Source organism: Chelmon rostratus, chromosome 6, assembly GCF_017976325.1.
Source record: "Chelmon rostratus isolate fCheRos1 chromosome 6, fCheRos1.pri, whole genome shotgun sequence".
NCBI lineage: Eukaryota > Metazoa > Chordata > Actinopteri > Chaetodontiformes > Chaetodontidae > Chelmon > Chelmon rostratus.
In genome coordinates, this window is record NC_055663.1 from 3,562,132 (window position 1) to 3,585,958 (window position 23,827).

Genomic DNA, 23,827 nt, shown 5'->3' on the forward strand with positions numbered 1-23,827 from the left:
AGAGGCATGTAAATGTTTTGCCAGTTGGGGGTATTTTGCTGTGTTGGTCAGGTGTGTGGATTCAGGGCTTCTGTCCAGTTGGCCTGCTGTATATAATTTATTTGCATTTTTGGAGCCAGTGAGCGCCTCATGGACAGGAAGGACATATGTCGCTGAGGCAGATCTGAGATTCCTTCGTGGTTTTCTTCTCCGTTTATTCCCCCGTGGATTACAGTCATTACAGCTGTCTGATTTGGACATAATCATCGAACATTTTAAATGAACCATGTACACTTTCCTGTGCTGAAACTATGGTACATACAGCTATATGCCACTTCTCATACTCATCTACGATCCATACATTAACCTGTTTACATTCCTTCATTTCATTCCTTTTTTATATTTGCACGTTTCCTACTTCATCCTACTACTGCTGAGTTCCCCTCAGGATAAGTAAACTTCTATTTTATCTCTTATCTTATCTTAAATCTTGTGGGAAATGTGTTCCCCCGCCCCCCCCCTGTACATGTGTTGCCGTGGGAACTTTTGGAGTATATTCTAAGGCTGATATTTAATTAAACCTGACTCAACGACCAGTCAGCACATTCTTACCTTTGGTGAATGATAGCAGCCGCCCTCTTAATGAGCGGCCATGAGGAGGGGAGGAACTGATTGAGACAAGGGTCGTATCCACAAAGTGACGTTTCGATGATCCCCTCTCACCAGGCTCCTGTTGTAGCTTTATTTATTATATTATTTATTTATGAGATTGGTTTCATGTATCGACTGCAGTTGCTGTTCGCTGGCAACAAGATAGCCTCACAGTCACAGATGACATTATTAGATTGTGTAGTTTGTTTGCTGACATGCCTTTTTACCTCTGTCAACACGACACACCTTCCAGGAAAATGCTGCTTTAAGAGAATAAAACAATGTTTGATAAGAGCAGAATCGGAAAGAACTCATTAACATTCTGGCAGCTCTTTGTCATCTCGATCCACTGTCGCTGTGGCCTCAGCCACTTCTGTCTAACCTCATCATGTAAGCTGTGAATGAGCCGATGGGAGCGAGAGGAGGACGATTTTGAGACACTGATGCAGGCGTGTTAGGAGGATGTGTTCGGTTGTGGTGTGGTGAGCAGAGCTGGGGGGAGGAAGGGGGGGTGATGGTGAAAGTCGAGCCAGGGAGGCAGGGAGCAGCCCAGCTCGGCGCCCAGCTGTGAAGCTGCCCCTGGGGCTTGGGGAGGCTGTGGAATGTGGCTGATGTGAGTCTGGGTTTGGGCTGGAGATAGCATGGGCCCGGGGCATGCAGCTGTGAGCGGTGTCTGAGAGCGGGGTGTGTGCACAGCCATACCTAAAAGAAAGGCAGAAGGGAAACAGAGATTAACTGTGGATGCATTTGTGAGTTTTGGTCTGTGTGTTTGTCAGCTTATGGGCATGTTTGTATGTATTCGTGCCTTGTTGTTTTCAGTCCTCTATTGGCCACAGCTGAGGCCCCGTCCCAGGGAAAGGAACGACATTCGGACTCATTTCCTGTTTGAGGGTTCAGGGCACGCTCTTTCGCCTGGCTCACCAGAGACGTCGGGAATGTGAGACAGAACCAGATTACAACAAGCTACCTCCCTCAAGGATTGGCTGGTCTGCCAGTCAGCTGAGAGCAGCTTTGTTTCTGAGCGAGGCCGTCAGGCGGAGATGACAGCTAGCTTTTGTTCCGGAGATTTCCTGTCCTGTCCTGGGCAAAGGGTCGGTTAAAGTGCACAGAGGAGCCAAAGCACCACTCCCTTGTCCCCCCCACACTCTCCTCCTCACTCCCTCTCTTTTTCCCGCCACTTGAATCCCCACTGGTCATATTTCCCACCCACCGACCAATTACAGTGCCCTGTGTGTTGGGGAGAAGTGATCTGATTGGCTGTGCCGGGGTGTCTGGGAGGTCAGAGCTGTGCTCATTTCACACTGTGTCCTTTTGGACTCCCTCCAGCAGCACCCTCAGAGTGCTCACACAGACAGCAGAGGAAGAAAAGTCGCGAGAGGGGAGAGGGGAATAGACGGGAAAGAGAGAATTCCTCTGTACACAGCCTTCAGAACGATATGATTTCTTGCCTGAGAAATCGTAAATGTGTCATGTTTAGCGCCGGTTTAAAATTCACATTGACTCCAGCAGGTACCTCCAGTGCTGCTGCTCAGCACAGTCACTGCTTGTACTGTAAAACCGTCTGTTGCCTCTGACTCCACAACAAAAGGAAATGTTCAGAGCCAGAATGCCTTTGTTGTGTGTGTGTGTGTGTGTGTGTGTGTGTGTGTGTGTGTGTGTGTTCAGAGAGAGGGGACGGTCTTCCCTCTGGGCAAGGTACGCTAAGACAGGAAAACACCTGGTTAAGGCAGCCAACCATCAGTTATAGAGCCGTCACAGGACATGCATATCTGTGTGGAATGTTTTTTTCCACATGCAAGCCACGATGAAAGCATATTTGTCATCCATTCCCTGGTATGTCCTGTCATGGAAAGAAAATCTCACACATCCATGAAATAGCTGAACAATCTTGTCTATCATTACTCCCAAGAGCAGCAGTCTCCAATCTCAGGTGGTGCTATCAGGTTTTTTTTTAGACTTTGTCATTTGGCTTGTAAACATGACCTTTCGCCCCCTCTGCTGAGGGAGAAATGCAAACCAGAGACTGTCACGTTTAAGGGCTATTAGCTACCAGAAAAACACAACGTGCTCTCCTTTCATTATGTCAGTATTTCCAAGTCGTGTTTCTGGCTGGGTCTATTTCATGGAGTCAGATCAGGAAATAAACATGTTATTTTGACTGTATGTTGCAAACCACAGTTCATCTGACAGCAAAAGCAATTCGAAGGCATCAGCTTTGGAAATTATTATTATCATTATTAAGTTATGGACATATTTTACTTTTTTGTGGCCAAACAATTGAACCGTAAAAACTAATCAACAGAAGTTACCCTAGACCCAGCAAAGCCCTTCATTTCGGGTGGTAACTGATCAGAGGCTTGTGTGTGCATCTTCTGCGATATTAACTCACTAAACTGAAAGCATGCTCTTCCTTCCATCGACCCCCCTCCTCCGAAGAGTCCGCCACAGTGATAATTAAGATAATACATTTATGTCACTCCCTCCCTTAATCAGACGCGTAAACACATCTAAGCTCCCTCTCTGTGTGTACAGCCAGTAGATCTGTGTTTTTACTGTTTAGATGGAATCAAAGCTGTCTGCTTTCTCCTTGAGTGAGGCCATGGCGACAGAAATAACAATGTCATTTTGTCCATAATAATTGAATCTTCAAGTATGGCTACATGAAAAGGATAATGCGGTATTGATTGTTGCTGCACAGTAATTGTTTTCCCTCAATAGACAATGTATGGCATATTAAATGCCGAGCATGCCTTTATTGTTTGGCATGGTTGACCGTATAGGGGATGGGAGAAAATTATCACTCTATATGACAGAGGGAAGGAAAAACAATACGGGGGCATTGTCATTGAGAGGTGATTAACTGTGACTATACTTACAAATGACTGCAGGGTACTGTTGCTTGGCCAAATTAATTACCTGTCATTGTGACTGGTTGTTTTTGAAGACATCTCTTATTATTATTGTCTGCTCTCAGAAAAGAGTTCTCAATGCATTTCCCCATTAAAGGCCGAATTACATATTGGGCATCTATTTCTGATTCATTTGTGGCTCAGATAGAGATTTACTGTTAGTTTCACTTGACTCTGGTTTTATCAATCCATGCATGCACGCATCCATGAGTTAAAAAAATACAGTTGTAGTTATCAGCAGTAGTTTCTTAGCCTAAGCCGTGTGTATTAATGTGACTTAAACACTTACATGACATGGCTTCTTTTCAAAGACCAAACTTGACATGAGAAACTATAGCTCTCACTTTCAAGTCCAACAGCACACCACACACAACACCACCTGTGTCCCTTCGCTTGTCTCAGCCTGGCTGCTGATGGGGCTATGAGAGGGGAATGGCCTATTTGTCCAAAATTCCTGCCCAAAGCCTTAATAATCACGCTGTTGTTTTTCTACGTGATGCCATTTCTAATTCTTGTCAGGGAAGAATGCAGCGTGACAAACGGCGTTAAGAGTATCTGAAGGCACAGCAGGCAGGTGGCCTGCTGGGCCAGATAGAGGGACACAAGTCTGAGGAGGGAAGACTCAGGATGGGTGGAGGCTTCACCTTTCCCGAAGGACGCTCTGGAGGACACGTGTGCGTGCGCGCGTGTGTGTGATAGCTGTCATGCATGCATGATGTTAATCGTGACAGAGGGAGAGAGGGGGTCAGTCATTGTGTTGGATTAAGATCTGACCACATCTGGGTGACAATCGTGATCAGCCTCTGTCAGCCTGTCTTATCCACTCTCTAATTAACCATGAGCCTGCTGCACTCCAGGGACTCAGTGAAACACACACATAGAGCAGCACTGTACATAGACGGACTGACACGCTCTGAAGCCAGCAGAGAAGCAGGCACGTAGAAAGAGGGAGCACGCTTGGGGAATTACATCCAGGAGGTCTGTCCTTGTGTTAAATTTTAGAGAGATGGGGAGCTGCTCTATAGGACCTGTGTGAGGTTTAGTTACAGCTCTCTGCGGCCTGGTAGCTTGTCGTGAGGCAGCGCAGCCTTGGGCACCGAGAATTCATGTCACACACAGCAGAATTTGATTAGGCAGGAGATGGTATTACTGCCCAACTGGGTGGGAGGAAGGAAGACGGTAGTCAAACAAGGGATAGCGATAGAGAGAGGGAGGGGTGGAGGGGGGATGGGTGGAGGTAGAGAAATATAGCGCATGTACTGTATGTCAGCACATGCAGGGGTGGGGGTAAGGTGGAGGAGAATTTTTTAGTCTGCCTTGCAAATGTTTCCCCCATGTGCTCTTTCACTTGCCCCAGAAATAAGGAACTAGTCAACCAGAGCAGAGTCTATGATTGAAACTGTGTACGTGCATGTGTGCTTTGTGTGTGTGTATTGAATGGCGGGGAGACGTATGTCATTACAACGATAGGTTGGCGCCCCCACGGCTCCTAGCTATATGTTCTCAGGCGCCGCATTTCAAATGGATTTTCGGCGTCTGTTGCGTTGCCACATATCCAGTATGTACGGCTCCGCCAGTCGGCCGCATTGATCTCGCCCCCTCTTTCTTTCCCCTATCGCTTGATCTCTGTCTTAGTCACCCTAAATCTACAGAATGGGGCATGTTGATGCAGAGGCTTGCAATTTTTTCCTCAGGACTGTAGAGTGCGGGAGTAAAGCAACTGCTGGAGGAAACTAGACAATAAAAAAGACAATGATGCCCATCAACCAGACAGCAGAAAATACACACAAACCGCAAGTGAAGGAGACAGACAGTCAGTCAGTCAAGCAAGCAGATGAGATTGTGATTGCTTTGCTTTTTGACTGAGAGGCTGGGATAGAATATTACTCTGCGCTGCACTGTTGTGGCTTGCACTGTGCCGGATGGACTGGAGCCCAAGCGAAGGGTTTAAGTCTAGCTCACTGAATCCCTCGTACGCCCTAATATGTTGAAGTGATCAAGGCTTTGGTTTAAGCACCCCTCTGCTGCAAGCAGACGCAATCTCATCTGCCTGAATGACCGCCTGCGCCCATCCGCAGAGTGTCTGCCTTCCTGTCTGTTCAGTGAACGTCTCAGCCATGGTGACAGGCTTGCCAGCTGGTTAAGCTGGTTGACTGAGTGACTGCATGTTAGAGTGTGTTATCGTCTCTCTGTTTTTCTGCTTTTAGCTCGGCTTTACTCACATCGAGTGTGACCCACATATTTCCCCTGGGCTTGTTGACAGTGGAGAGCGGTGACTAACGGAGTATGAGGGTGCGATGGCATCATCCTGAAGGGTCAGCAGCAGCGATTTAGTACTTTCCAAGAAACTCTCGCTTGTGAGATATACCTTTTGCTGTCAGGATGTGATTTCAATTACCCATTTTCAAGTTATTGTTTGCAGATTCGGCTAAAGTCTCATTTTCATGGAGAGTCAAGTCTGACAGAGCGGAGCTGCACATGCCTGAGGGCTGGGTCAGTGTCTGGCCAGTGGCTGGTAGACTGGCCTGATGCTGTCTGACTGTCAGTCCACTACCCTAATAAGGCTGGAGAGACTTGAGGCTCTCTGTCTGCGCCCCCTACATCTTCTAACCAGGCTGTCTGCGCAGAGAGCATCACTGCATGACAGATACCCATCATTTACCTACCGCAAATCCTTCCCGGCACTCTTCCCTTTGACAAGAGAGGCAGAGGGGACAGAATATATGTGTGTGTGTGTGAGGGTGGGTGTTGATCCAGGGGGCATCCATCTTCCATTGTTTTGCCCCCCCTTTCCCTGCGTCACCTCATTTCTCCCTCCACCTCCATGCAGTTGAAAGAGGTCTGTCCCTTTGACTCCTGCACCAGGCGATGGGGGTTGGGGCATGCAGGGTACTGCAGGGAGCCGGGGACACTGGTTGCAGGTGGAAATGAGATGTATTACTTATAGGATCAGCTGCATGCTGGAGAATAATAACAACCACAGGAAAGAGGTAATTACCAACCGGGAACGATGAAGCGCTGCGTAGACGTCTGAACGAGCAACTGAGCTGTGCTGTAGCTGCGCTCATTGTTTGGTTTTTATAGTTGTTAGCGTTGCTAATGGAAGCTCTGCGAGCAGAGGGAGAAGAAAGAGAGAGGGCGGGTGGAGACGGGTACTCCATTGCTTCTCCAAGGGGGGGAGAACGTCTCCGTAGCAGCGAACGTATTGCCAAGCCAATAAAATATGTGTTTGATGTTCTGTTACCTAACAGTAAATCTGATACGTTATCTCACACTGCTATGAGCACATTTGAAACACAGCTTGTGTGTAATGACATAGGGTGATGCCATGTGAGAGAATGTGGCATATCCTGTGTGCTAATATTGACCGTGTCACGCTGCGATGACAGGGCTCCATGTGTGCCACGGTGACATGGGTGGCTGTCTGCCCACTGAATATTTCATTATATAAAGCGCCTCAAAGAGGAGGGAGGAGTTAAATGTGAGATGGTGAGACTGGGAGAGGCGACAGCGACAACCTTTGAATGTACAAATGCTATCTATGTTAGCTCTCAGTTACAGCTGACTCCCTCTGAGGCCGCCGAGCTGAACTTCAGATTGTGTTGAATCAGCTCAAGCCAACACCCAGCTGTCACCCATATTTTATATTAGCCTGCTTTGATGTATTTGAGTGGTTTCTGTTGAAGTTGAGATGCTAATATGTGCATATAAATTCCCCATGGCGTTTTGCATTATCATGACAGTCTCATCCCCACCTCTCGCCCAGTGTCAGCTGGGATCAGCTGCAGCCCCCTCAGAGTGGTTATAGATAATGGATGGATGACAGCCTCATGCTTTTCATGACTAATTCTTTGGATGCCGATCCCAACGTACTCTCTCCCTCTTTCCTTCCATAGGCTTTGATTTGCCTCGTTGTAATGCATCGCTAGACTCACAGGGAGTGCATATACATTAACAGATAAAACAGTGGCGGTCTCGTTGGTGCTTTACTGAGAGTGAGAGAAAGAAAAGGAGAGGGAGGCCTGCTTTCAGGACCTTGAACACCAGGAATGTTGCCCCTGCTTAGGGACTGAGACAACATTTCTCAAGGACTCTGTGAAAAAGTTTGCCTTGTCCAGATATCCCCCTCCCCCTTCCCGCCCCAGAACCACCTGGAACAGTGTTTAAATTTAAATGCCATCTACAGTCCCTGCCTATAAATGTGCATTTACATGAGTCCTGCTATGCCTGGCTTGTGCACTGTGCAGCAATTTCTGATGTGATGAGAGCAGGTGGAGCTGTTGGGAAGGTATAGTGTGTGTGTGTGTGTGTGTGTCCATGCGTGTGTGCGTGTCTTGGTTGGGGCGGGTTCCTGCGAGCCACAGGTGCACGGTAGGGGATGTAACTCTGCACATTGATTTCACAGTCAGCAACCACCATGCAATATATCTAGAAAAGTGTTTCTCTATGGTGCATCTTCAAAGAGGCTGTGGAGGAACCTTTGAGGGCATGAATATGTAGATGAATACCCCGGGGGAGGAAGGGAGTCATTCACAGCCTCTTACATTAGGCAAGGGCAAAGCGTGGGATGGAGCGAGGGGAAGGGGCAAAGAGAAGGGAGGGATGGGGAAGAAGAGAAGGGAGAAACCTTAATGGCCGGCGCTTTTCTCATGAAGTGCTTTTTCCTGTTAGCACTGGACAGCTATCTCTCCACCCAACCAGCATAACAGTGCTCTCTACATACCCAGTGAAAGATCTTATTTACCAGTATGCTTGCTTTACTTATAACTGCCTGCCTGCCTATTCAATAAAACATAGTTACATAAGGCCCAATGATGAAGTCTGGGAAATGGAAAGGAAAGAGATCAAACCCATTACCATAGACCAGCTTTGCGTGTGTGTGTCTGTGTGTGTGTGTTGCGCGTTAATGTGTGTGTAAATGCCGTAGGGTTCCAGGGATCCATCAGTCTCCCGTCTGGAGCCAAGCTCAGGGAAGGTCAGCCTGATGGATACATCCTGACATGCACACAGCCTGTGATGTCAGCAGCATGTGTGTCAGTGCGAGCGTGCCTGTGTGTGTGTTTATGTGTGTGCGGGCTGGCAGGCTAGCCAAGCGCAGGCACGGTTCAACAGAGCAGAGGGCGGACAGGCGAGCGGGGAAGGAGGCGCTAGCCTGGCCTCGGCGCCCTAGTTTGAGGGGTTTGAAGGGGGTTTTGCTGGCAGAGGGGTTGCGCGGAGGGGGTGGGTGGTGAGGCAGGGTGGAGGTGTAGGGATTGGCTGGGCCAGCAGAGTGGGTGGGTGAAGGGGTTGAGGTGTAGGGACGGGCTGGGGTGGCAGAAGAAAGGCTCCATTCATGAGTCGTGCCATCTCTGGCTCCCAAGGGGACTGGGGCTCATCAATGACCAGGCCAGCTGGGAGGATGTCAGCATGCAGACTCTCCCTCTCTCTCCCTCTCTCTCTCCCTCTCTCCCTCTCTCTCCATCCCACCCTCCCTCTTTCTTTTGTCAAGGGCCAGTGCTGTCAGAGCCACTAACCCGAACACTGAGGCCTCTCATGCAGTTGCTCCCCCATTGAAAACCAGAGAAAGCCTCTGGCTAGCCGGTGGCTTGCACACCGTCTGTACTGTATGTGACATCTATGGTCTGTGGCGAGGAGCTCATCACCACCCTCTGAGAGGCACTGTCTGTGGTAGCCATGCCAACTGGAGATGAGCGAGGTGGGGTGCAGCTTAAAGGGTGATAAATTGGTGGTGTCAGCTGAGTGTAGCATGCTCAGATGGTGTATCCAAGCACCCAAATTCTGGAGATTACAAGGTGACAAGAATGTAGGTGTTAGCCACGCTTGTGGTGTGGCTCTGTGGACGGCAATGTGATCCCCAGATTTTTCCTCTAGCGCCACCATGAGGTTGACATTTGTGGCTGAGACTGAAATGTCTCAACAGCTGTAGGAGTGATGGCCGTGAAATTTGGTGCAGACATTTAAGGATGGATTTTAAAAACTTTTCATCTCGTGCCATCATTAGGTTAAAATCTTAAATTGTTGTTTTTGACCAAATGCAAAACTAATTACATTCTCAATTTCCCACAAATAGACACTGACAGACAAAACAGTAATTTCTTTTATTGTCTGAGTAAGACGTTATTCTTCTGTTGCTTGGTGGTTTTGGTTTCAAGTGCTGTAATTAAGTCTTGAATAACCCAGAATTCTGTTAACCACGAAACACCTGCTGTACAGATTAGCACTATGGCGTCTTATTTAGCATCACAAGCTGAAATGGTCCTATCTGCATGAATTGTCAATCTCTCGTGCTCTGCCGCTGCTTTAGGAAGGAATGGGGGCAGGAGAGGAGCGAGGTTTGTGAGCTGTGCAGATGTGTGTGCTGTTTATCACTGCCAGCGAAAGGCCTGCATCAGCAACAGCTGTGGGGCGCTTTGCATGCAATGGCAGCGGTGCACTGGTACAGGCAAATTTGCATTTGTGGTTTCGTATCATGAGCAACGATGTTACTCCCTCTCTCTTCCTTCCTCCCGTCCTTTGCGCTCTGTCTCTGTCTCGCTCTCTGTCTCTCTTTCGCTGAGCTGGAGGAGCTTTCTGTGAGAGGCGGAGGAGCCATGAGAACAGCCTAAGTAGAGCACTGGAGCATTCAGGCTGAAATGGATCCAAGCATAACATCAACACTAGCAAATCTCTCCATCACACACAAGGGCAAAGTCCATGTGGTCACGGCACACTGCTATACACACATGCATAGACACATTGTACCAAAGCTAAAGACCTAGCACTAATCACTGTAATGAAAGAAATTTTAAAGTATGTTTGGTTGAGGCTGGCTGTTGTGAAAGCCACTTTTCTTTGTCAGTTTTTGCCTTTTTGTGAGCTAGTATGAATTCCACACCGTGATGATGGCCGGTGTTTAACTTCAGTGTCTCGCTTGAAAAAAACGGGGGAAAAGTTGAAGGTCCTGTGGTCTGCATTTGTCCTCTGGAGTCACAGTGATCTGAAGGGTCGTCTGATGAAAGCGTTTCCTACGGCTTTCATCCCCACAATGTGTTTTGATGAGGAAGAATTTCCTCGCAGCCTCATATTGTGACACCAGCCTTCACTGTTTTTCACAATGGCTCATACATATTTTTGGTTTCTCAAAGTCAAATGAGGTTTTTGGAGAACTCGTACTCATGCAAATAAGGAGGTATATGTTATGTGTTTTTGTGTGAGAATGTGTGAATCCTGGGCAGGGCCGCAGTGTATTGCTCTCGTTTTATCATAAAAAATATTGCAGAACGCGGTGTCTGTAATGACGATGGAGTGCTGCCTGCTTCCATTATCAACTTCTGCACAGACAGCGTGATAAGCAAAGAGCTGAAAGTACAAACACTGGTATTTGAATACATAAATGGAACATAATCCTCACAAACGTCTGTCTATTGTTCTGTGTTTGTCAAGGAGTTTTTGTCATTTAAGTGTTTAAAGTGATTTGACTGAAGACTTTAATTTGAACTAGACTCCAAAGCAGTGCTGGATAATACGACGGTTAAGTGTGTTTATGAGTATGTGCTTCGTCACGTTTGATTCTCCTGCTGAGGGTAAAAAAGGGACACACAGCCTTGCTGGGAGACCCCTCCCTTTGAACTTTTCTAATGCCTTGCCTCTGTGTGCCTCTAATGCCGTGTCTGTGTGTGTGCTCCATCTCTAGCTGTTCTAACAGGCTGTTCGAGGGGTGTCATGCTGACCCCAGGCCTGGTGTCCATCTCTTCTCTTTCCTACCTTGAGCAGACCTCGCTGCTCCCTCTGCTATCGCCTCCTAGCAGGCTCCTTTATGCCTCTTTGGCAGCCCCTTGATAGACGTCTCGGCTCATTGTGTGTGAAGGTGTCTTTGTATTGGTTCGTAATGGTGCCCTAAGATACTGTTGCTGGACCGTTGTCTTGGTGTCTGTTCCACTGCTGGCCCCGAGACCCCAATAACCACCCTCCGTGACAGGAGCTCTTCGCTGCTCCCCCTCATTTGCTTTACTTGTGTCTCCACCGCTCTTGAACTCCAGTTTTGTTTCTCTTATGTAGTATCTCATCGTCTGCCTTTCCATATTAGACATATCTCAGTACACAGTGAATTGCCTGTGCCCTCTTTTCACTTTTTGTCAGCGAGCAGCGAATAGAGGGCAAAGGGCTACAGTTGGAAATTTGCTTTTAAGTATGTGAGGTATGTTCATTCATTCTCCTCCAAGCCCGAGAGCTGCCCTTGGAGCACTTCCCCATCGCCCCCCTACAGGCCTGTAAAGTTCTATAGCGTCCCCCCACGCTGTTTTGCACATTCTCTGTTTCCCTGGTACCTACAGTTCCAGCAGGATCAAGGCCAGGCCAGCTCGTTTCTCTATCTGCGACCGAAACGCTGCCAGAGCCCGTCGAGGCTCGGGGAGGAGGGCTAGCCTAGTTGCCATGGTCAGCGGCAATCAGCATCGTGAACTCGGCTATGAATGAGCAACTTTCCAAGATCAGCCTTAAGCTCCTCTGATCTGTGTGTCACGCTATTAATGTGTTATTAATAGACAGAGAGGGATTTTAGTTTCAGTGGTTCAGTCCAGATTGAAGCTACAGATAGGACATGCGCTCTGCCTGTTTCTGTTAGCAGACAACAGTTTTTTGGAGTGAAGTGACTCATTTTCACCAATAGGTAAAAATTAACACACACACACACACACACACATCCCGGTGATGACAGCCAGAAAGCCTCTTGAAAGTGCTTTGGATTGTTAGAGAGCAGAGTCACTGTGTTCTTGGTTATTTTAAGCCCCATCAGAGACGTGAGCTCACAAGAGGTGCATTAGTCTTTCTGACAAGATACAAAACATGTTGAATGAAAGTTGGAAATTGTTTTGGACTGCAGTGCTGCTCAAATAACTGAAACAATATTTCCTCTTTTTTATCAAATCATAGATATTTATCTCTTCTACTACTGAAACGGACTCTTTGTGCATTGCTGTGTGTGCGTGTGTGACTGTACATGACTGTGTAGCCGACTAACAGCCTGGATGAGGCTCATTGCATGCTCTACAGAATATTTATGTTGGTTTTATTTTCATGGTGTAATTGCTTCCACATTGCTTTGTGGCTGTGGACTGTAAAACTCTGTAAACATGCCCCCCTACCTCTACGCAGTGGTCGTGTCTGGGGGGGCTTCGGGTTTGGTGCTGCATGGTTATCAGTCACTTATCTGCATCTGGCACATTGGAAACAGCCTAAACAAGTTCCTTATTGGCTGCAACTTAGTCAAGCTTTTTTCAAGGCTGATCAGTGTTTAGATAACATAACAGCGTTCAGACACTGCAGATTCGTTGAATTTTCTCTGCGTGGAGCTGTGGAACGGTACAAAAATGTGTACGTCTGTGTGTGTGTCTTCTCATTAAGTGTTGCTAATTGAATGTTGCTGATATTTGTGGACAGTCTCCAGCTCACTCCTACATATGCTGCGCAGATTATTGCCTCTTCTGACCCGTGTGTACTACACCGGGCTGCTCTCCATGAGCTCACAGGAGGTGTGAGAAGAAGATCCTCACAAGGCTTTTAACATTGAAAATGACAGTGTAGTCATGCCACATTTGCAGTATATCTAATTTTCTCCCATTGTGGCTCAGTCTTGCACATTCAGTGTGAGAGAAAAGTGTCTCTAACCATGCTGTGTGTTTTCTCTGTGTACAGGGCTCCGGAGATCATCCTGGGCCTGCCGTTCTGTGAGGCCATAGACATGTGGTCCCTGGGCTGTGTGATAGCCGAGCTCTTCCTGGGATGGCCCCTCTACCCCGGAGCCTCAGAGTACGATCAGGTAACACACGGCTGCCTGGCCTTTCAAACCGTTTGGGTGCCAGCACACACATCCGAGTTCACGTGCATTTATGTTCACGTGCACGCATTCGCGTGTGTTCTCTGGGTGTGTGCTTGCGAGCGTGTTAGGGTGGGTGGGATGCCTCTCCAATCCCCCTGACAGCCCCTGATGATTCTTGCGCAGCCTCCCTGTTTATCTGAACAGATGCCACAGAGCCACTTGTCCAATTAGCGCAGCCCCTGTGCTCCAGAGCAAGACATTGCCGCGTTCCCCTCTCTCTATCAGTCAGACGAGGCTCAGTGGGAAAACCTTGAGCAAGTTGTGCTCCATCACCGAACAAGCTTGCCTGATTTTTCACAAGCCAGAAAACTTAGCAAAGTGTCTCATTTACAACTCTCAAATCAATCTTGTACTCTTGAGCTGAGGTCATGTTTGGGTGCTATGCATATTTTAGCCAGACAAGCCTGGAGTAGTTCATGTCAGCCTAGATTTTCAAACTGCCAAAAGAACATCCACCCTTAAGTTTTAGCCTTTTTATAGCATCAGTAGGAAAGATTCACAGTGCTCCCCAATTAAATGCAACTTATGGTTCAATCATGCATATGATGTGAAAAGTCTCGAATGCATTTTTCATGTCATGTCTTGCAGATCCGGTACATCTCACAGACACAAGGTCTGCCTGCAGAGTATCTGCTGAGTGCAGGGACGAAGACCACCAGGTTCTTCAACAGAGACCCAGACTCCACCTATCCTCTCTGGAGACTTAAGGTACAGCTGGAATGATGCAGATGCACGCACAAAAACGGCCACATATTTCAAGCTGGCACCATCAGGAACATCCTTCTAGGAGCAGGTGATATTTTTGCCAGCAATGCCTCTGATTGATATTCCAGAAGCTCTGGCTACACTGTGTGAGGCATTTACGGCCCTGTTTCTGGCTATAAACAACGTGAGAGGGTAATGAGAGCAAAATGGATCTGTGCGAGAGGATTTGGCAAATGGGAGCCCAGCCTGATGACTCCGGCTCAGAGGGTGTCTGCTCGAACCCCCTCCCACTGTCCCTCTATGTAGGCCACTCAATAAGAACGTCTGCTCCTTTCTTTTTTATCCCCATTAACTTAAGTTGAACTTTTGTGTGCCACACCGTGAATTTTCTCACCGAGTTCTTGACTGTATCGAACTGCAAATAGCGATCCATCTCTGCAGGGTATGGCAGTGTTTTTGCCATGTCTGCTGTGCCTAGAATTGATCTGTTTCCAAGAACCCACTGCATTTGTTTCTCATGAATCCCAGTAACATACCACACTGACCACAACGGATGATGCTGATTGGCCTTTAAAGGTGGGGTGAGTCATTCTGGTGAAAGATCGTTGATATTGCCATCTCTCCTTCTTGACAACGTGATTGCACATTAGCGTCCCTCCCGCTCCCCCCACCTCCCACCTCCTTCCCCCTGTCCTGCGCACGAGCACGAACGCCACCTGTTGCTGATTGGCTGTAATAGTGTTGTGTGACTCGGTTAGAGCCACTTTGTTTCCCATTTATAGAGCCAGAGCTGTGTACAAAGAAGGGATATTTTTTTCAGCACACACAGAATGGACAGCTAGCAGACCGAGAGGAGAAACTTGCTGAATTTCAAATTCAGCAAATATTTACAATCTTTCTCCAGAATGACTCACCCACCTTTTTATGAAAATGTATAATGATATAGCCTATGTGCTCTCAAGTCAGCTGCCCATGGGCTTTTAGCAGTTGTCATGTAAAAATTGTGCATATTTTTCATGTTTGTGCTCAGATTAAAGGATTTCTTAGCCCTCTCTGGAAACTTGCATGACCTATGTGCTTGTTAGGCCTTTTAAAACACACCGTTGTCAGTTTAAACAAGGGGGTTTCTGAAGAGTTGACAGCAGCATTGTTGGGAAGACATAGACACAGATTATTAACGTTCACTCGTTCCTGCTGTAACAAGATGATTTTCTAGTGTCTTTGGCATGTGGAAAATCAAACCCAAAGGCCTCCTGACCTCTTCTTTTCCACTCTGAAGAGAGATTGCTCAGCTTGAAGTTGACCCTGCCATGTGTTTCCATGTAACAGCAGCTGCATTGCTGACTGTAATTAAAAAATATCATGTGTTCAGTCAGGAGGTTTCTATAGTCAACACAGATTAGTTTTGTGTAAATTTGCATCCTTTGAAAAAGAATGATCTCATGTTTATACTTGTCTATGCATGTTCATATAATATATCTAAACATGTGCCCATGTGCACTCGTGTCAAGCGTGCGTGCATTGTGCAGCGGAGATTCTGCATATTGTCTCAGTGATATAGTGTGCACATGCAGTCTCCCCCATCTTCCCTGGTTGTTAGATGAGTGTTTGTGTGCTACCCCAGGGTTGCTCAGAGGGCAAGCTGAGTCCTGCTGCACATCAACAACAAGAGGCTGTAATGAGCCAAATGTAAATAGTGCGTTTCCAGAGGGGAAGTGTGATGGGATTTGAGAGGAACATCTGCTTCTTGTCTCCCGCAGACTCCAGAGGATCACGAGGGTGAGACGGGGATCAAGTCCAAGGAGGCTCGCAAGTACATCTTCAACTGCTTGGATGATATGGCGCAGGTATGCTGTTGCACTGTCACAAAGTATGGCTCCTCTGCTCTCATGTATCGGACAATAGATGTATTATTTGCTTTTGCTCTGTCTTTTCCTTCAAACGCACCCACCCGTCTCGCATTTGAAGCCTCCACTGATGGGTCTACTCATGTTCCGGGCCAGTTTGATCCATCACATCCCGGGAATTATCTATCACATATTTGAAAGCCTTTAAAATATTTATCCTGCCAAGGCCTGATCTCCAGATGTGGAGTAGCTCTGCTGCTATATAGAATTTTACAGAGCGAAATGAAAGCATCTGTTCACTGAAACCCCTCCTCAACTCCTGCCTCTGCTCTTCATTTTGCTTAACCACTATCTAACAAGCTACAGACAGGCGTTTGAGCTGAACATGTGGTGAGGCTGGTTAACATGTTTTATATGTTCAGTTTGTTTTCTTATTTAAGACTGAGTGAGTGTTGTGGCTATGTCCTCACTTTGTACATCTATGGCCATGTAAGCATGTAGATCGTACGGATACAAAGTGTTGCACTCACACGTGCGTACACACACATACACACAAGCACACATTCCAGAAGGTCTAAACCAGTTTTTCAGACCAGCTCAGCGGGACCAGCACCATGTTGTGTCTGTATGACTCAGCTGGTTAGCCCCTCTCCCTCTGCAGCTCTGCATGTCACCTATGGGAATCCGCTTGTTTAGAAGATCTTACATAACCCCAGGAAGTGACTTAAATGGCAGACTTATTATGGAAAAGCACTGCTACTGAACGCGGCTACATCTGATGTCACTTTCCTCTATGACTCAGAGAGAATTCATCTCTCCACGGTGGGAAAGTTCACATGTAGCCATGGCATTTTGATAGGACGTGCCTGACAGTGAGATGATAGCGAGTGTTGTTTTGTTCACCCTCACTTCGCCAAATACTGGTTCTGCTGGCACATATGGCAGCGGTGATGGAAAATTACAATGTTTTTCCCAGGGTCCTTCGAATGTGTGACAACACTCTCTTGTCATCATGCACCTCGATCCTGCCTCTGATAATGACTAGCCAAGAGATAAGAGTTAAGCAGGTGAATTATTTCTTTTGGAATATGGCCACCTTGGTACACAACCAGCAGCAGCCTCTGGAAACTGTCCACGTGGATACATGTAGTGGCTGAAATGATGGAGACAATTATGGTTGTCCAGTAGCGCCTAGGGCTGCTGTCTGGCCTGTCTGGAATAACATGCAGTCGGCTGGGACAAGATAGTATAGCTGCCTGGGCTTGTTGAATTTACAGTTACGGCACACTCACGGACACACATGCAGCACAGGGTTTAATGAAACCAACCTGCACTGGTATGATATCCCCTGGGTCATCTCTGTCTCCTACGCTTCAAGCTCTGTGTCCCATCTTCCTCAGACTCAGCTTACTGCAAAAACACAGAGGAGATACAGCAGAGCTGTACACACTTAGTGTGGGAGAAAACTGCCTGCTTTGCCCCATCTCACTATCCCGACCATATAAACAAGTCAGCATTGTGGACATCTGTCTCTGCGTGTATAATGGATGATATAGCTGAAGGCCCTGAAAGACAGAGGGGCTGGGTGCCAGGAAGAGATAATGAACCTCCTTTCAGTCGTGGGAAATGTGGGGAGGCTTTAGTCACAAGTATATCTAATTTGAGTAAATCAGAGACCAACTTACAGCAAATGCAGGACCCTGCTGGAGGCCTGATGCAGATGGAAGGAGGGCCGGTACGGCTCCGAAATGCATTCACTTTGATCTGCAATCCTTCAATATATCTGTTGATAGGGTTGAAACCATGGCAGAGGGAGCAGCATGGTCTTCAGCGTATCTTTCTTTTATCACATGCACTTACAAATACACTTTTCCTTCCCTCTGCTACCCCTCCTGCTGAGAAAATAAAGTTTCGGGGTAAATCTGCACACGCCGCCTCGCTGTGCAGAAGACAGGCGTGCATCCGGCATGCCTCGCTCCACATCTCCTGAGGCGTAGCCCAATCTGCCTCACTGCTCGACATCTGCCATCCCTGCCCTTACTCCAGAGTGGCATGTCAGTGGCACAGATGTGGCTCCATAAACAGCCGTTGTCATGCGATACACGCAAGGCTGACCATGTTAGTCGGAGCCCTTTAAGTTTCGTAGTGACCATTTTCATTTTAATTCAAGATAAGAAAATGTCAAATGTTGCCTTTTGCTGTTATTGAAAGAAAATGAAGCGTGAAAGTATATTTTCTGTCTAGTAAACTCACATACCTTACTTTAATGGATGATGGGAAAATACATTTTCCTCTTCTTATCCAGCCTGATTATTGTTGGCGCACCTTCCGTCAACTCCCACCTGCTATGCATGTGCAACCAAACTGTGTACATTTCCCAAAGTCATTTCTTCCACTAGCGGAGGACGATGTGATTATTTCTCACCTCATTCTCCAGATTATTCCTTTATCACAGCCAGTGGAGATGGCAAGCAGAGAGGAATGGTTACAGAGCCTGAATAACCTGCATAGAGAAAGGGAATTGAATCAGATTTGTAGTGTTGACTGGCAGCACATCTGATAGCCCCTGGAGCAGGCCCACAGATAAGCGCTGCGTCTTTATTAAAAACAGGCCTGCTACCTCTGCATGGCAGTCACAATAAACAAGGCTGCCTGTCTGTTGCCACTGTCCCTGTCTCCGTCCTTGCACGCCTGACAGTGTGCTTGTTGGCTTAAGCCCAGGCTTACTATATGATGACCTTGTCCCACTTGCTTCATTCGGCACCCCACACGACAACCCTAAAAGTAAACAAAGTCCCCAGAATTAGCCCTTTGTCCAACAAATCAGTTCTTCCTTGTAATGGTACTTTTCATTAGAGGAGAAATCTGCAGAAATCTGCTTTGCCTAGTATTTATCCACAAACCTAAGCCGCAATGTTTAATACAGATGAAGCAACACGATGTTCCAAGGCAGCTTCCCAGAATTGCCTCAGAACATATTTAGGTTAAGTTGTCTCATGTCAGCTTTCTCAGAGGCACTCTCACAATTTGTGAAAGGGTTTTTTTAACGACTAGCCAATGGCAGTATTTATTGGGTTCATGTTTTTTGTTTGTTTTCACATCTCAGGAATAGATAAAAATCTCAGCGCAGGCGCCAGGAGATATTCCAAGTTGTGCTATAAATACCCAGTGCAAATGTTTAGAATGTCACTAAGGTGCAAGGTTATCAGTGGGCTCTGTGACACACACACACACACACACACGTGCGCACACACACACAGGCTGACACCCTAACTGATGAGGCCTTGTGAGTATTAATAGGCCTCTGTATGGGAATAAGCTGCGTGAGAGATTTTTGTCTGTCGTCTGCAGAAACGTTCGAGACCTTGAATACACAATCAGCCATTGAAGAAGGATTTGAAATGCTGACATGCTTGTGTGTGTGTGTGTGTGTGTGTTTTGTGCCTCCAGGTGAACATGACGTCAGATCTGGAGGGGAGCGACATGCTGGCAGAGAAGGCCGACAGGAGGGAGTTCATCGACCTGTTAACCAAGATGCTGACCATTGACGCAGACAAGAGGATCACCCCTATCGAAACGCTCAACCACCCCTTCGTTACTATGTCGCACCTCCTCGATTTCCCGCACAGCACACAGTACGAGCTGCACAGGCCCCGTTGTTGTTGTTTGTACAGTCATCATTTGGAAGAGTGAAATAACGTCTGATAAGACGCGGCACTCATCCCCTCTCTGTCTCCGCCGCTCTCTGTCCGTGCAGTGTCAAGTCGTGCTTCCAAAACATGGAGATCTGCAAGCGTCGCGTCAACATGTACGACACGGTCAACCAGAGCAAGACGCCCTTTATCACCCATGTGGCCCCCAGCACCTCCACCAACCTCACCATGACCTTCAACAACCAGCTCAACACTGTGCACAGCCAGGTAAAGCTGAAAAATATCCTCACTCAGTATGCTGACAGGCAGCTTTGATGCCATCAGATGCAAGAGTGTAAATTATTTTAGCTGCGTTTCCACAGTATTATGACTGAAGAAAGGCAGCTGGGAGTCTGCGTGACGTCTAAAATGAAGCACCTGACAAACCTGTTTGGAGAACACTGCACATGCACTGTATATGTTTAAATACATGTAGACGTAAATGCCCCTGTATCACGATGGATAATTAAAACCGAGCTGAAGCCCTCAAGCAACACCATGAAAGATGCATCTCGCATGCATACCCAGTCAAATGCTGTCTTAACCAAATAATTGTATTTTAAACACCCAACTGTCAGTGGTTGAACAGCTTAGCAGCCTGTGAGCAGCTCTTTGTCCCTTTGGTGTATTTCTGTCCCTTCTTCCTGTCTGTCTTTCTGCATGTTTCCATGCTTACTGCTCGGCCTTTCTGCCTTGGTGCATGTATATCTGTCTGCCTGCATTTCTGTCTGTGCCCCAGGTCCTGTGGGACTGTCACAAAGTGCTGATTACACACATGACAAGCCCCACTTCCTGCTTGCCTTGCATTCTGGGGCTTTCAAGCCTTAAGAATCCCTTTACCAGGCTTCCTCCCTTTTTCCCTCCTCTCACTCCTGTCCTCCTCTGTCTTCTCTTCTTTCCTCCCATTTCCCTGGGTTGAGCCTGTGGTGCTTTACCGCTTCATTCCCGTACGGTCTGTGAATCGAAACTGCTGACTTTTGGCTTATGCCGGAATCACCGAGCGTCGGGTTGCAAGGTTTTCCAGAACTCCTGCTCCCCCCCAACCCCCCCACCCCTCTCTTTAGTAAACAGAGTTCTTTATCACCAACTATATCGAGCCGGCTCACACTGTGTTGCATGCGACAAAAACCCCATCTTGCTGTGATTTAAATGGATTAACATTCCCTCAGCTTGTCTTTTCTGCGCCCGGCTCTCCGGGCATATAGACAGACTTAAGTTAGTGATTTATTCAGCTCGATTCATTTGCAAGGCTGGAATGCATCTTTGGCTTGTATTTTGCTGCTTCTGTGCTTGTGTATGATGAATACCACAGTGCCGTATTGATTATGTTCCCTCCCCTGGTGTTCATTGAGCACGCTAAAGAGAGCAAATGAAAAATGAAAGCGCCGTCTCTGTATTTCCCTCCGCCCCTTCGTACGCTTAATGAAAGGTCTAAAATTAGACACTGTCTTGAGGAGCAAATACTACTTACGAACTGAGCAAACGGTGTCTCTTAAAAGCATTTGTTTGTATCCAGGATGTTCCCAGGCAGTCTTTGTATTCCACATGTCTTATTAATGGTCAAGGCATGCTGGAGTTGCCTAAGCCCACGTAATTATACAATGGCTGCTGGCTTTGAAATATTACTCTTGTCAGGCACATTGATTTGGAAGCTGGATAGTGAAGCTGTGACGTGAAATGTCAAATTTTGCTGCTGCTCACTATATTGGTTCATATTGATTTTGTAACATTTACATTTAAACAGGCTTACAATATGATCTTCTTATTTTAGCACTCACCATTCACGCGTGATCATAAGGGAGATGTTAATGTTGCTGCGTGGTTTATTGTTGCTTAAACTGTGGACCGAATTGAAAGCAGTACATGTAAACATTCGATGAATAAACGTTACATGAATAATACACTGCTGGACATTTCCTGTCCAGGTCTAAAGAAGCACGGTTTGTTTGCCAGTAAATGATGTAAATGACAGAAAATTAACAAAATCTCAGTCTAAATGCACTCTGGTGGCATTTTGCTCATTGATGGCTGATTATTCTAAGAATTGTAGAATTGATTGCATCCGTCCTCACATTCTCCCTCCCCCTCTAATTAATCAAATCAACGGTCTGCATATTTTAAGACACTTTCAAATCAGTCGTCCAATTTCCTTATTCTTCCATCGGCTCTCATCAATGATGGATGCCCCGCCATCCATCTTCTCTTGATCTGCTGGTTGTTTTGCATCTTTATATGTGCATTATTTTGTGAGAATGTTGTTGTCTTCCTGTTTTTGCCATGCCTGCTGTTCACCCCATCCCTCCTCGCAGCACCTCCACTTCCCTGTCATTCCCATCAGCACCTCCACTCTCATGACTTTTATTTTGGTCCCATCATTCCTTTAGGCCACCAACCTGGCTCCCTCCTCCACCAACAATGCCACCCTTTCCTTTGCAAGTCCTGATGTCTCCATACTAAACTACCAATCTGCACTCTACCAGCCCTCCGCTGCCTCCATGGCAGCCGTGGCCCAGAGGAGCATGCCCCTGCAGCCGGGGGCTCCTCAACTCTGCGCTGCCCGGCCCGACCCCTTCCAGCAAGCGCTCATCGTCTGCCCGCCTGGCTTCCAAGGTAAGGAGGTCTGACCACTCAGTATGCGCTAGCATGAACCGACAGAGTGGCATATGTGAGAACTCGTGTTTTGCTCAGCCATGAGCATCTGCACTGGAACAGGCCATGGTATGAGGATAAACACAATTAAACAGCAATTATCTGGTAGCATGCATCCAGCACTGTAGTCGGTTTTAGTTCTATCTCTGCGCACAGACGGCCTTTTTGTCATTCTGTTTTGCAGCTTTAGCCTAGCGCGCCACAGGCAGTGTCAATCGTACCATACAAACGCTGATTCAATGATAACTTGATGAGGCAATTAATCATTTGAAAGGAAATGTAATATCTTTGTGTAATGCTTACTCACCCCCTTTTGTCTCATCTGTGTTTGCACTGCGAGAGCAGAGGAGCTCTAAGGCATTATTGTATTTGTTTATTTATTCTATCTGTGGAATGGGTGATAAAGCGAACTTCCATTATTAGAAACTGTTTTTATGCTATTGCCATGACTACTGTTTTTGTTTCTCTAAGTAGCGGTGCCATGTTCAAACATAGCCGAAGAGCTTGACATCTGTTGAATGCAGATAAATCAGCGCACATATATAAGGCGTTATCTGATCTCAGAATTTTGCAGATGGCATGATGTTTATAAGCGACAGACTGGGAGAGTTTTGCTGTTCTTCTTTGTTGATGTCCTCTGTGCATGTGCTTTATTTGTGCACAGGGCTGCAGGCGTCCCCTTCCAAACACACCAGTTACTCTGTGCGGATGGAGAATGCTGTTCCCATAGTGACCCAGGCCCCCGGTGCCCAGCCTCTTCAGATCCAACCTGGCCTGCTTACACAGGTAGGAAGACGCTCCGGTATCGCAGAGATGGAACTGATAGAGCTTTTTGGGTCTAAACAATAACAGTGCCTGTCAGACTCGGAGCTGCTTGCATTCAAGCGAAGCTCTCTGAATCCCTTTTGTCGTAAGCCTTCGCTAAGAATAGTATCTATCGATGGAGGCTGGAAATCACTCAATGTTCGTGACCCTGCCCCTGCTGGCAGCTGTGTTTTTCCTGAGTGCATTCAGGCCAAGCTCTCCTGTGCATTGCTCCCTGCCTCTCTCTCTCTCTCGCTCTCCTCTTACTCCCCCCCCCTCGCTCGCTCTCTCTGCTGCCCCGCTCTCCTGGAGGCTGAGACTGCCACGGTCTGATGCACACAAAGGCAGGAGCCTTTCACACAGAGAAGGCCTTCACTGGAGCCTGCACAGTGGAGCAGGAGCTTTAGCTGCTAGTATACAGTTGTTGGGAGTAACAGAGAGTGACTGTGCATCACTCTTTCTGCACACACACACACACACACACACTGTAGACCACTTCCATCGCCACACCACCTCTTTCCCTATGGAAATTTCCATGAAGGCTTTAAATATCCCTGTGAATCCAGGGAGTCTGAAGCACTCCCTTATCTCCAGTTAATCATGCAGTAGGCAGGCAGGCAGGCAGCAAAGCTCTATGTGTGTATGTGTGTGCGCGCGCCTGTGTTTCTATGGTGGGTTAATCTGTCAGATACCAAATGGTGATTAGCTCCAGGGCTGCTTCCAAGTCAGGCGCTC

At 47.2% G+C, this 23,827-nt stretch overlaps 1 protein-coding gene across 3 annotated transcripts in view; it reads left to right on the forward strand.

The window, feature by feature from the left end:
- The window catches only part of hipk2 (homeodomain interacting protein kinase 2), a 70,488-nt gene that overhangs the window by 35,231 nt on the left and 11,430 nt on the right, over positions 1 to 23,827 (forward strand). For 2 of the 3 annotated variants that reach the window (XM_041938417.1, XM_041938418.1), the window contains exons 3-9: positions 13,212 to 13,335; positions 13,984 to 14,103; positions 15,861 to 15,947; positions 19,398 to 19,582; positions 19,705 to 19,867; positions 22,024 to 22,249; positions 22,953 to 23,074. In XM_041938417.1, coding sequence (XP_041794351.1) covers positions 13,212 to 13,335; positions 13,984 to 14,103; positions 15,861 to 15,947; positions 19,398 to 19,582; positions 19,705 to 19,867; positions 22,024 to 22,249; positions 22,953 to 23,074 — 1,027 coding nt within the window. The remainder of the gene's footprint in view (positions 1 to 13,211; positions 13,336 to 13,983; positions 14,104 to 15,860; positions 15,948 to 19,397; positions 19,583 to 19,704; positions 19,868 to 22,023; positions 22,250 to 22,952; positions 23,075 to 23,827) is intronic. The other variant, XM_041938420.1, reaches the window with a different exon arrangement.